This window comes from Colius striatus, chromosome 2 (assembly GCF_028858725.1).
Source record: "Colius striatus isolate bColStr4 chromosome 2, bColStr4.1.hap1, whole genome shotgun sequence".
Lineage (NCBI taxonomy): Eukaryota > Metazoa > Chordata > Aves > Coliiformes > Coliidae > Colius > Colius striatus.
In genome coordinates, this window is record NC_084760.1 from 19049381 (window position 1) to 19062167 (window position 12787).

The 12787-nt window shown below is 32.9% G+C and overlaps 1 protein-coding gene across 1 annotated transcript in view; it reads left to right on the forward strand.

The window, feature by feature from the left end:
• Nucleotides 1-12787, forward strand: part of EYS (eyes shut homolog) — a 900402-nt gene that overhangs the window by 216946 nt on the left and 670669 nt on the right. Inside the window, exon 10 of the mRNA XM_061989098.1 lies at nt 2870-3036. Coding sequence (XP_061845082.1) covers nt 2870-3036 — 167 coding nt within the window. The remainder of the gene's footprint in view (nt 1-2869; nt 3037-12787) is intronic.

Below are 12787 nucleotides of genomic sequence, written 5' to 3' on the forward strand. Positions count from 1 at the left end.
AACCTGACTCTTTCTTGTGTAATATGCACATTTCAAAAATGCATAATGTGACTAGTCTGGTCATTGCTTGACAAACTATGTAGTATCTGAGCTTGTCTTGTTTTTCTTATTCTTTGTAGGGGCTTTTCTTTTTTTTTGTAGGTTTACTCACTGATATCTCGTTCTGTACCCTTCTTTCTCCTGATGTATTGTGAGTCTTGTAATAACTTGAGGTGATAATTCCTTGAAGTGTTTCACATGTTTAAAAGCTACTAGAGAGAAGGCTGATGCTACCTCAATGCATAGAAAGAATGACAAAAACACAATTTCTGTTAAAACCAAAGAAATAAAGAACATAATTAAAACTGAACAACTAAAACAAGACTAACTACACTGCAATGAGAGCTTAAAATTAAATTAGAAAAAAAAATAAAATAAAATTCTCCCTGCAAGTTGCTTTTAGATGATCACAGAACATGGTAATAAATCTGGTTTTTATACATTCAACGTTTTCTAGAAATCTGTAAGTTAGTTTTCATCAATATAACATCCATTGTGTACTTTAACAAATATATTTACTGTATCCTCACTTTGCTTCATAGAATCACAGAATCGATCTTTTCAATTAAATTACTGATTTGGCTAGGTGTCATTCACATCAGGGTGGCCTACAGACCTAGGACATTGAGTTACTGAGATTTTGATATGGGTTAAAATAAAATACTGTTGTACTTTTTTATTTTTATAGTTATTTTAAAAGCTTTGTACAAAATGTTATATAGCCCTTTCAAGCAGCTACTCAAACATGATAACCAGTGTTTCAAAGGCTTAATCAATTCCCTTACTGAAATATATTCACCATAAAAATGTACTATGCAGACAAGGCAATGTGTTTACACAGAAACAATCAGCATTTGTGTCACTTTGAAGTCCATTGGTACACGCTCATCAATAAAAATGAAATGTAACACTGAAATACTATCTCAAAGGTTTATATTTAAATTGTTCAGCATCTGGTAAATTTTAACAGTTTTATGTTTCTAAGTGTCACATTGAGTGCAAATTTATTGTACATAGCATAACACAATAATGATGCAGAAATAATTATGGCTAGTTAGGATTGAAAGTAATGGTGTGCCAAGGATGCTGATGTATGCTACTAAAGTATTTTATTGTAGTGTTTGTTTAAAAGCCCTCACACATATTTAATTTACTTACATAAACATTTAACAGACCATCATAAACACCATGTGGGAAAAAAATAATTATATATATGTATCTATATATACTCACTGTATGAGCTACTTAATTTGGACATAATGCGAATAATTAGTACATTTTCTAATGTGGAAGGGAACAGAAACTAAAAGGAGTGATATGTATGGGTTTTACTTGTGTTCTTAGTCTACTGATCATTCAAGTACTGTCTTTGCTTAATGGAAAAAAATAAAGGCCTTATTCAAACAAAGGAATATTTGTATACTTTTTGAAATGGTGTAACTAATAATTTGAAACTAAAGTTTTGTATGACACAGTAAATTACATAATTCAGCATTTAATTATTTATTCTTTGTGGCTAGAAAGTAAATATATATTTTTACATTCTTTTATTTTGTTTCCATTTCCAATGGTATCTTAGTTATGCCGAACTGGGTATTCAGCACAATAGATTGAAAGGATGCTACTGTTTTAAATATTTTGTTAATAAACAAGAGGTAAATGTATTCTGTAAGCTTATTTGACCTATTTAAGCATTGAAAAATAATAAACCTCAAGACAAAATCCTGTTGAAATATTTAAATATAAATGTATGAATTCACATGAAAATGAAAAAATATAATATTTTCAAAATTACATACACAGGAGTTTTCCTTCAGTTTGTGTTGAGCAGTGTTTTTCTTCAAGAAGAAGTCATATTGAAAAATGATCCCATGCTAATTCTGAAATAGACTACAGAGATTATAGAAAAAATCTCTTAATTTTAAGGTCAATTTAAAACTTAATCAAAGAAAAATGAATGTGAGAGGATTTCTGCCAAGCACTGTTATTATTACAATTCTTAATGACCTTATAAAGAGACTCAGACTCAATCAAACTGAAGTACTCATGCATTGGGTCATCTTCTGGAGACTACTTTTTTTAGAAATCAATTGATTAAAGGGAGAGGTCTTAATTGCTTTGAAATGAAAATGTAGTTATCCATTTTTACTATAGTAAAATTTTCATGGAAATTAAATGGGATCCTAGAAGTAAAATGAAGAAAGGAGCATTCACTGAAACAGCACTTTCTGTAATTCTTGAAGGAATTTTAGTAAGAAACATTAGCAAATAGAAGTTAAAAGAGAGAAATGCTATTCCACTTTATTTTTATTAGTTTTTAAATATCCGCACGTTGTAAAGGAACAAGGTACTGGTCTTTCCAAAGCATAAATGTTTTTCATAGATGTATATATAAAAGATGCAAGAATAGCTTGTAAATCAGAATTATAATTAAAAAAAATTAAAATGTTCAGTTATTTTTTCTGATAATCACAAACCTAAATTATACATACATTTTAAGCACTGGAACAGTTCTGTTTTTTCAGTGGAAAAGTAACCAGATAGTTGATTGACATTCTTCCTAAAACAAGCAGATTTGAAGGTCAGTTGTAAAAGTACCATTGTTAAATTGTATCATAAATGCTTCTTTCTATCTGAATATTTAATAAATGTATATGAGTTAATGATATTCAGTATCTCAGGTTCTTAGAGATCTACCTTTGTAACATTACTACATAAAAATATTAACTAACCGTCTTTATTACCAATGTCTTATTCAGTTAAACTCTTTGAGGAAAAGTCCAACACATAAGGAAAAACATCTTCATGTGTTTGTATGTTTCATCTTCAGGTTTGTTCAAATGGAGGTAGCTGCTTCTACAATGAAGAAAACCATAGATCTCACTGTGTCTGTGCTCTTGGATGGACGGGACAAACATGCCTGGAAAATATTGATGACTGTGAGGTAAACCAGTGCCGACATGGAGCCACATGTGAAGATGGAATTAATAAATACAGGTACTAATATGATACTTTCCACGTAAGACTTCATAAAGATGTTTATGCCATAAGAAAATCCACTTCCTTACAAGAAGAATTACAAAGGGAGTTGCTATTATAGTTTCCTCTAATTATTAATAACCTTGGATACTAACTTTCAATTAACCATGTGCATTCAATAAGACTGTGTGGTCTGAAATATTGCATGGGAAGCACTGGACAAACATATTAAAATACTATGAAAAAATTTTAGATAAAGAAATAATCTTTTAATAAATTAGAAACACTTTATGAGCTTGAGTGTGTCACGGAGTAACTTCTATTGGAAAAACTTGAATTGTAATTTTCAAGGGAATATTTGAAATGCTGAGTTATTTATGGATTATTATTTTTTTAGGTATTGAAAAAACTGTCAAGCATGTGATTTCCTTAGTGAGCTGTAAAATTCCATAGATCTTTGAAAATTAGACTACAAAAGAATGGGGAAAAAAATAAGTGGCAAAGGATTTCTTCAATAAGCAGATTTTGTCTGTTCTTATCAGACTTGAATTATTTCTTTTTCCTTTAAAAAAACAGAATAAAATATCTCCATTATATCTGTGAATGTATTTTGAAATTGTATTTAAAAATTAAAGTAGAAGTAATTAAAATTTTCTTCCACTCTACCTGTTGTTACAGGATGTTTTGTAATAATAATTTAAATCCCCAAATAAGCACACAAGTACAGATTAGTACATGATTCTCAGTATGCCAGAGTTAAAAGGAATTTTTGTCAGTGAAGATTTTTTTTTATGAGAACTAAACTATTCCTTCCTTAATAATAATGGTATTTCTCAAGAGTTATTTATTGTCATTTCCCCTTTCCCATACATTATGAAAATGAAAAAGAGAGGAAATGCTAAACTGAACTACTATAGTCACCTACAAAGACTCTTACAGTTTGCATGTCTATTGTAAAATGTGTGTGTCATTTGTGACAAGGCATGTATTAAGAGTTGTATTTGTAGCAAAGTAGTTTCAGGAAGACATAAGAAAACTAGCAGTATAATATAGAGAGAATTAGATGTGCAAGTGCAATTAACAACTCTACTGAGATTCATTTTTAAAACTATTAAAGTCATTCAAAACATCACTTAACTTCATCATCTTTATTTATTAAGAAAGCCAAAAATTTATGTATTAGGCTTTTATTTATGAGAAAGCAGTGTAAAACTAGAGATTTTTCTCCTATCTAAAAAATCTCAACTTCTAAACCAATTCATAAACTGTATTGTTCCAGTGGTGGCTTTTTGTAGTAATGCTATGGCCAGTAAAGCCTGGAAAATATCCAACTTGACTCCAAGAACATTGTGTTCCACGAGTTGTCAGTTTTTCCCAGACTGAAAAGAAGCATTCAATTGTATGCAATTTTTAAAAAATTTTTCTCTCCTTATAGTGGAATATTTTTTTTTCTCCTCTCATTTTTCAATTACCATTCCAGACAGTAGTGTCACATAGGTGAATATTTAACATATGCAGAGAATTTTGAGTTCAGGGTGGGGAATTGCTCTGGTTGGAGGAGGACTTTAAAACTATGATATAGTATAATATTCAGTAATGCTACATGATAAGACCATCATGATCACAAGAGGAGTTTTAGGAGTCTTAGGAGTTTTACACTCTTGGCCTAGTGAGCCTTTTACAACTAAAGTGGCCTCAATCACATTGACACAAAGCCTATGAATTATTGTACTTCCAACTGAGCCTGTGCTGTTTGAGATACCATAAGTTAATCAGCATGTATTTAAAGTGATAAATTGTGCAAAGAATTACTGCTTCTGTCATTGAGTTGATGATGTAGCTGTCAATATGATGAATCAGTCAGATATGCAATAGATAATTGCATCCACATGCCAAATGAATCTATTTACCATTTGTCACCTATATTTGGGAGAATAAAATCAGAGAAGATTCATTATCTCAGTACATAGACCTGTTCATCACATAGAAGAACTGTTTTAATTTTCCTTTCAAAAGAACCTGTGTTGTTTCATTATATTCTCTGTAGGAGAAGAGAGAGAAAACTGATGTAATGTGTCTCATTGTGAAGCATTTCATGAATAATTAAAGTGAAAAAATCCTTCCATCACCTACCTGGTTTCTTCTGTTTCTTCAGTTCAATCTATTCAGATGAAGTTCTGTACTTATCATAGCCCCAGGAAAACCCCATAAAAAAGACTGGGAACTACCAGATTAAGACACGTGAAGAAGGTGTATTATAGGATTTACCACTGTTTAAAAGGCCATGATAAACTAATGTTTTAAAAATATATTTTAGTGTGTAGAAATAGCTCTGGGGACTGCATTCCATGAGAGGAAAGCACCCCATTTAGTAGCTTTGATCTGTTGTAAAGCTTGAATTGTCAACTCATTTTTCAGTATTCAGTATATAAATTTCAACGTGCATAATTTAACCTTGAATTAATCTCATTAGGAAAGAGTAAAGCTTTTACAAGTGATGCATTGTTAAATAAAATGCCTTAAAATATTATGGGGTTTTTTTGCAAGAATGTGAGAAGTACACATAGGTTAGATAAATTTTCACTATCATAAACTTAAAAAATATACTTTATACGTCCTTGACTTTTTCCATTTTCTGCCAGCTGGATAAATTACATTTCAATTAGGTTTTTTTTATATCTAATTTTCCATCTTTAAGTTTATTCTTCATATACTATATATACAACTGACTGCAGGACGTAGTTGAACAGGCCACATGAAGTTAAGTAGTGATATACACAGTTTTCTATGGCAACAACAGACTTCTCGCACTATAGAAAAAGGAAAAATAATCTTCTTTGCTTTGTTACAACTCCAGAAGGTAGGTAAATATATGTCACAATTTGTTAAGGAATATCTTATACAACAACATTTCTGCAGAGATCATAAATGCTTACAAAAACAAAACTAAATAACATTTTAGTTTATTTAAGAATTTCTATGTAGTTCATATTTCAAATAAACAAACAGATTAAAAATATTGAATAAATGAAATGAGTATGCTTGGACTACTACAATTACAATAACTATAACAAAAAACCATCAAACACATGTTTATTTAAAAAAATGGTTTTTTAATAAACTTATTAGTAATGTCTTTAGTCTTCAGTAATGTCAAACCAGTGCTCCTATGTATCTTCTGTCTCAAGACAGAGTATAACTGGTTCATCTCCCAGCATAACCACCTCTTAAGTCTGGGTTTTTTACTTTTTTTTTTCAGTCATTTTAGTAGTCCACATGTTTTGCACAGTTAATTGATCAATGACATAAGTCATACTATATCTCTTTAGTGCAGATAGTCTATGGTGATATTGTAGCAGCTGCCCTGCTTAGTTTAATTAGTATCAGCTTGCTTATACGTACTTGCTCTTCTAAACCTTTGGTGATAAAAGTTACATTCTACTGCATATTTGTAGGACTAGATTGCAGCTATGCTATAACCATCTGCATGTGAGTTATACATTCCTTAGACTAAATTCCATGCCTGACATATGCATCTCCAATTAACATTTATTTCACAGGCACATCAACTTATTGTTTAACTTTAGCTACATTTAAACAGTGGAATAGCAACAAAAACTTGTCTGCATGGTATGTGTGGGAGCAAAGCAATCCACAACCATCAGTTGTGTTTCGCATCCGCTACTAAAATGCATGTTTATAGCAAAAACACTGAGATACTGGGTTTCTCTCCTCGGATTTGTTACACTTTAAATCTTGCTATGGGCAAAAGAAAACATACAGAAGCTAAGGAACCATGTTTATTCCCATTAATGTTAATACAAAACTTCATATTTACTTTTTCTTTGATTCTATGATAATCCTTTTAACTTTCCCTTAGTTTTTAAGTTTGACATTTTAGTTTTTCTTAAGAAAGTAGAGAAGCATTTCAGCTTTACAGCAAGTGAAAACTGCAAATCAATCCATGATTCAAAGCTTTTTATACCATATTTAGTATTTTACTGCTGCTGATGTGTTAATGCAAGGTCAAATTCATTAAAATCTAATGTGATTATGGTATTTTTCCTACTACAAATGTAAAAGACTTAATTACTTGAAGATCATTAGTCTTTATCTTATTTCTAAGACAAATAGAAAAGATATTTGAAGTTCAGCTATGTCAGAGTTATACTAGCACAGTGTTTAAGAAAACTGAGTTCAAGACCCACTTCATAGATTGACTTAGAGTTGAAATTATATAATGTATTACACATCTTGTATCATTTAGAATCTTATAAAAATACTAAATCTACAAATAAATGCACTTAGATTCTATAACAATGGGCTCTCCCATTCACTTTCACCCCACACCTTACTGGAACCCTGATGAGGTGATAACGACTGCTGGTGGTAATAATGGAAGCATAAGGTCATGATGGCTGCATTCCACTCAAAGTGGACTCAACAGAGGCTGATATTTAAAGGTCATAAAATTACACTTAAACTATTATGCATTAAGAAATATGAACAGTGCAGATGTCTAGTAATGTTGAATATACAGTACATAAATTTAATCACAGAATCACAGAATGGTAGGGGTAGAAAGGGACCTCTAAAGATTATCTAGTCCAACCTCTCTGTTAAAGCAGGTCACCCCAGATCAGGTCATAGGGGGAACACGTCCCAGTAGGTTCTGAAAATCTCCAGAGAAGGAGACTCCGTACCCTCTCCAGACAGTCTGTGCCAAGGCTCTGTCACTCTTACAGTAAAGTAATTTTTCCTTAACTTTAAGTGGAACTTTTCTGTTTCAGCTTCTTTCCATTACCCCTTTTCCTATCACTGGACACTAGAGAAAAAAAAAAAAGGATGCCTCATCCTCTTGACATATACCTTTCAAACACTTGTAATTATTAATGAGGTCCCTCCTCTGCCTCCTCTTCTCCAGGCTGGACAGTCTCAGATCTTACAGCCTTTCCTCATTAGAAAGATGTTCCAGTCCCTTGATCATCTTGGTGGCCCTGTGCTGGACTTTCTTCAGAAATTCTCTGTCCCTCTTGAGCTGAGGAGCCCAGAACTGGACACAGGACTCCAGATGAGGCCTCACCAGGGCAGAGGAGAGGAGGAGGAGAACCTCCCTCCACTTGCTGGCCACAATCTTCTTGATGCATCCCAGGATGCCATTGGCCTTCTTGGCCACGAGGGCATGTTGCTGGCTCATGGTTACTTTATTGTCAGCCAGCACTCCCAGGTCTTTCTCTGCAGAGCTGCTACTCAGCAGGTCAACCCCCAGCCTGTACTGGTGTACGGGGTTGTTCCTCATGAAGTGCACTTGTCCTTGTTGAACCTCACGAGATTCCTCCTTGCCCAACTCAAGCTGGTCAAAATTTTGCTGAAAGGTTGCACAGCCTTCTGGTTAATGCAGTTAAACTTACAAAAAAAATATATAAAACTTAAAAACCTGTCTAATTTAGAGATTTATTGCATAAAAATGACCTGGTTTTATGTGAAAAATAGACACATTTAAAAATACAGATTTTAAATAAAGATGATTAATAACTTACTTGTTTAAATATATTTAGCCTGCCTATATACAACAAATACAACAAATATACAATAAAATACAACAAAGTTATTGGTAAACATGGTATTAGAATTCAATGTAAATTATTATGAATAAATTATAAGGAATTTATTGAACCTCTAGATTCTATCACGCCTAAACTGCAGTCTGGATTATAAACAAAAAATTATTATTAGGTTTAATCCTCAACACACAGTAAGAAATTAACTTGCTGTAAGAGGACTTACCTACATTTGCATTAATGTATATATTTGGCAAACACTAACAGAACAAAACTTCTTTCTGCACTCTTGGTTTGTAGTTTTACATTATTTTGAGCAAATCCCACAGATTTGGAATTGACTCACTGCATAAAGTCAGCCAGTTTGTTTTACATGACATTAATATCTAGTTTTAAAGTTATTTTCTAGTAATGTTTACATTGAAGAAAACAACTTATAACTTCTTCTATATATTCAGTAAAGCAATAATGTATAATTAATAGCTAAACCAATCAAACTTTTCACATTGAAGTAATAAGAGAAAACTTTATGATTTTGTTTATTTTTTCCTGAGCAAAAGTATAAAGAGTCTAAAATAAAACACTGAGAGCTTAATTTATCTGAAGCAAATGAATCATATAATGTTGAAAGACATGAAGTTATCATTTCACCAGGAAAAAAAAAAAAAAAGACATTTAATTATTAGTTTTTTTGTTTACTTCAGACAACAAAGAATTAAAAATTACAATACTCATAACATCATTGCTTGAAGTATGGAATTAGAAGATTGAAACTGAAACTAGGAGATTCTCTATTACATCTGTTTCTATGTAGTTCTGTGGTCTCTGATGATAACCTACACAACTGGAAAATTCCTTCTCTTTATTCTCTCTTCTTTAGGAGAGCTGTAAGTTAAATATTCTATTCAATATTAATAATAAGACCAATGTGTTCAAAGAATGATTGAACAGTTGCATTTCACAATGTACTCATTACTGCATAATAGTCAACTAAGGAAATAAAGTGAATAACTGCATCAGAAAAATTAGTATGACTAAGTGAAGTTTTACTGTTGCTGAATTCAGAAACTATGAGCTAAAGGTAAGTAAAAGTGCACATGCTTCTATGTTTATGGACAATGAAATTTTATGTAAATCAGCATTTACACTTAGTTGTTAAGCAACAATAGGAGATTATTTGTATGAACATAATTTCTTTAGAAAGTGAGAAACAGAGTCAGCTGAAGCTCTTGAGAGGAAAAGATTTTTCTCTTACTAAGGAATGAGATATGATGAGAGAATACAACAGCTATGCCTACTTGAGTAGGTACTGCAGTGCAGTAGCAATGAATCTGTAAAGCAAAAGTGGTTGTGTAAAGGAACTCACAGACACATCATAGAAGATATGGACTTACTTCAAGCAAGCTCTATTTTGGTCCATGGACTAAAAGCCTATTAGCAGTTGGTGTGCTTTAAAGGTACTCCAGGGACCACATTTACTGATTTAGTTTCAGCTGAAAGAAATCAATGTTACATACTCTGATCTTGCTCTGCAATGTGATAAAAAATACAGTTTGGACAGACACAAAATTTATCATAACAGTTTTCTGTTCATCTGGTCTAAACCAGTTATTCAGACACACTTTGAGACAGGAGGGAGCACAAAGGTAGACTTCAAGTGTTACAAAAAAGATTCCTGGGGATCAATAAACACAAATTTGAAAAAAAATTTGACTAGGAAGCTTAGAGTTCCACAGAACAGTCAACAATATCTCCTTATAATGACACCTTTTTATTGTATTCTTCTTTTAGTCACAACATGAAAGGGAAAAATCACGTAATTTTCCATGTGCTCTGAAGCTACTCTTGAACTCACAGAGCTGCACTAATGTCCACAGATTATCTTGAGAAAAAAAAAAAATTATTCGTTTAAACATTAAGAACTATTATTTATTTTTTTATATATATATATATATATATCTTTTCTGTCTTCCTTTTACTTCAGAGGTATTTCATTAGGATCAAAATAGAGCTCTTGTGGTATTCTGCCTTTCTTAATCTTCACTTCATACATAGATAAAGTTCTTTGGTGTTTCAAATTCTCTCACGTCAAGAAGAGTTGCAGGTAATATTAGAGCTTAATTTAATTGAGAACAAAGTATAACAGTGGTAGATATAGTTATGATTTCCTTAGTCCAAAAGTCATAATGCAAAAAACTTGTGAAATTACATTAATGGTTTTTTTTCATATGATTCTTTCTGTACACAGATTCTTACATGAAGTCTTTTTCCTGCTGACTTACAATTATTCTGTTAGAAATTTACTACAGATATAAAAACATTTAATTGTGAAAATTTTGTGGAAATTTCCAACGAGTATGACAAAAAATGAAGAAATAAAAAAGGGACTGAAGTAAACAGACAAAATAAAGAAATAAAGAAAAAATATTCTTTCTACCAGAAGGATTAATATGGAAACTTGCTATAATCAAGGCTTCCTTAACATGTTAGCTCTTTCCAGCTTCTAGATACTATCTCTACAGATCAAGATTATTATAAGATTATTTCTTTCCACATGATAAGACCTCTGGCCATGATAAAGAGATGACCAATCAAAGAAAATATTGTCAAGTACAAGGGATTTTTTAATTTTATGAAATATAGATCAGCTATGAGATAATCAAGCTTTGTTTTCATTCACACATAAAAGCCCCGAGGCTAGAAGAAAGGGAAGATGTCTCCAGTCTTACACAATGTATATGTCATCTTAGATTGTATGAAAAAAATATCTTGCTCAATTTGAAAAAAATATCTTGCTCAATTTCTATAAAATCTGATAGATTCTGTGGGTTTTTTTCAGTTACAAACAGACGACACAATCTTCGTTTCTAATGATAACCCTTTATTATACTGTTTTTCATGTTCAGAGCAAGTAGGATGTATCTCATGGTTTGGGCACAACCACTAAAAAGCACCACACAGCCACTCCCTGGCTTCTTCCCTCCCTGATGAAACGGGGACAAGAAAACATAACAGCAGACTCGTCTGTTGGGACAAAGACAGGGAGGGATCAAACACCAATTTTGGTCACAGACAAAACAGATTCAACTTAGGGAAAAAGTATATCAATTTAATCAGTTTTTAATAAAATCAGAGTAGGATAATACAAACAAATCTTAGAACCATCTTCCTACCACTCTTCCTTTCTGATTTCTCTGCCTTCTTGTCCCGCAGGGGGATGGGAAAGGAGACTGCAGTCATTTCATGACAGTGTCTCTCCCACCTCTGTCTCCTCAGGCAGATGACTTCTCACACTTCCATTGCTCCAGTGTGGGGTCTCTCTCATTTGAGATAGTTCTCCAGAAATTTCTCTGACGTTAGCTCTTCCAACAGGGTGAAGTTCTTCACAAACTGTTCCTACGGGGGTCTCTTCTATAGGATGCAGTCCTTCAAGAACAGATTCCTCCAGTGTGGGTCACCTACGGAGTCACAAGTCCTGACAGCAAATCTCTCTCCACTGGTCCACAAGTCCTGCCAGGAGTCTGCTCTAACATGGGCTTCCCACAGGGTCATGGCCTCTTTCAGTTATCCACCTGCTCTGATGTGGGGTCCTCTCCAGGCTGCAGGTGGATCTCTGCTCCTTCACAGACTCTGTGGCTGCAGGGGCAGGGCCTCACCATAAGCTGCACCATGGGCTGCAGGGCAATCTGTGCTCTGGCACCTCCTTGCCTCCTTCACTGAATTTGATGTCTGCAGAGTTGTTACCCCCATATATTCTCTCACTACTTTCTCCAACTGCATGCTCTTACACAGTAACTTTTTCTTTTTCTTGAATGTATTATAATAAAAGTGTTACCACCATCACAGTCTTGGAGCTGGCTGGCATTGTCTCTATTGGAAATAGAATCTTCCAGCAGCTTTTCACAGAAGCCACCCAGTAACCTCCTGCCTACCAAAACCTTGCAACACAACCCAAATAGACAAGCAACTAATAACTTTCAGAAAATAAATTCTCACCATGTATAATTCCTACAGTTTATAGTAGGTTTTTTCTAATATTTTAATTTTGTCATTGAGAGCTTGATATAGTTAAATAAATAAGATTTTAGTTATGTGTAGTTCCATTTAATTATTACAAGCAGTCTATGTGAAATAAATCTTCTTAGTGACTGATTAAAGGTAAAAGAAAGCAGGTTGAAAAAAATCATGATTCATTTGTGAGTAATCGA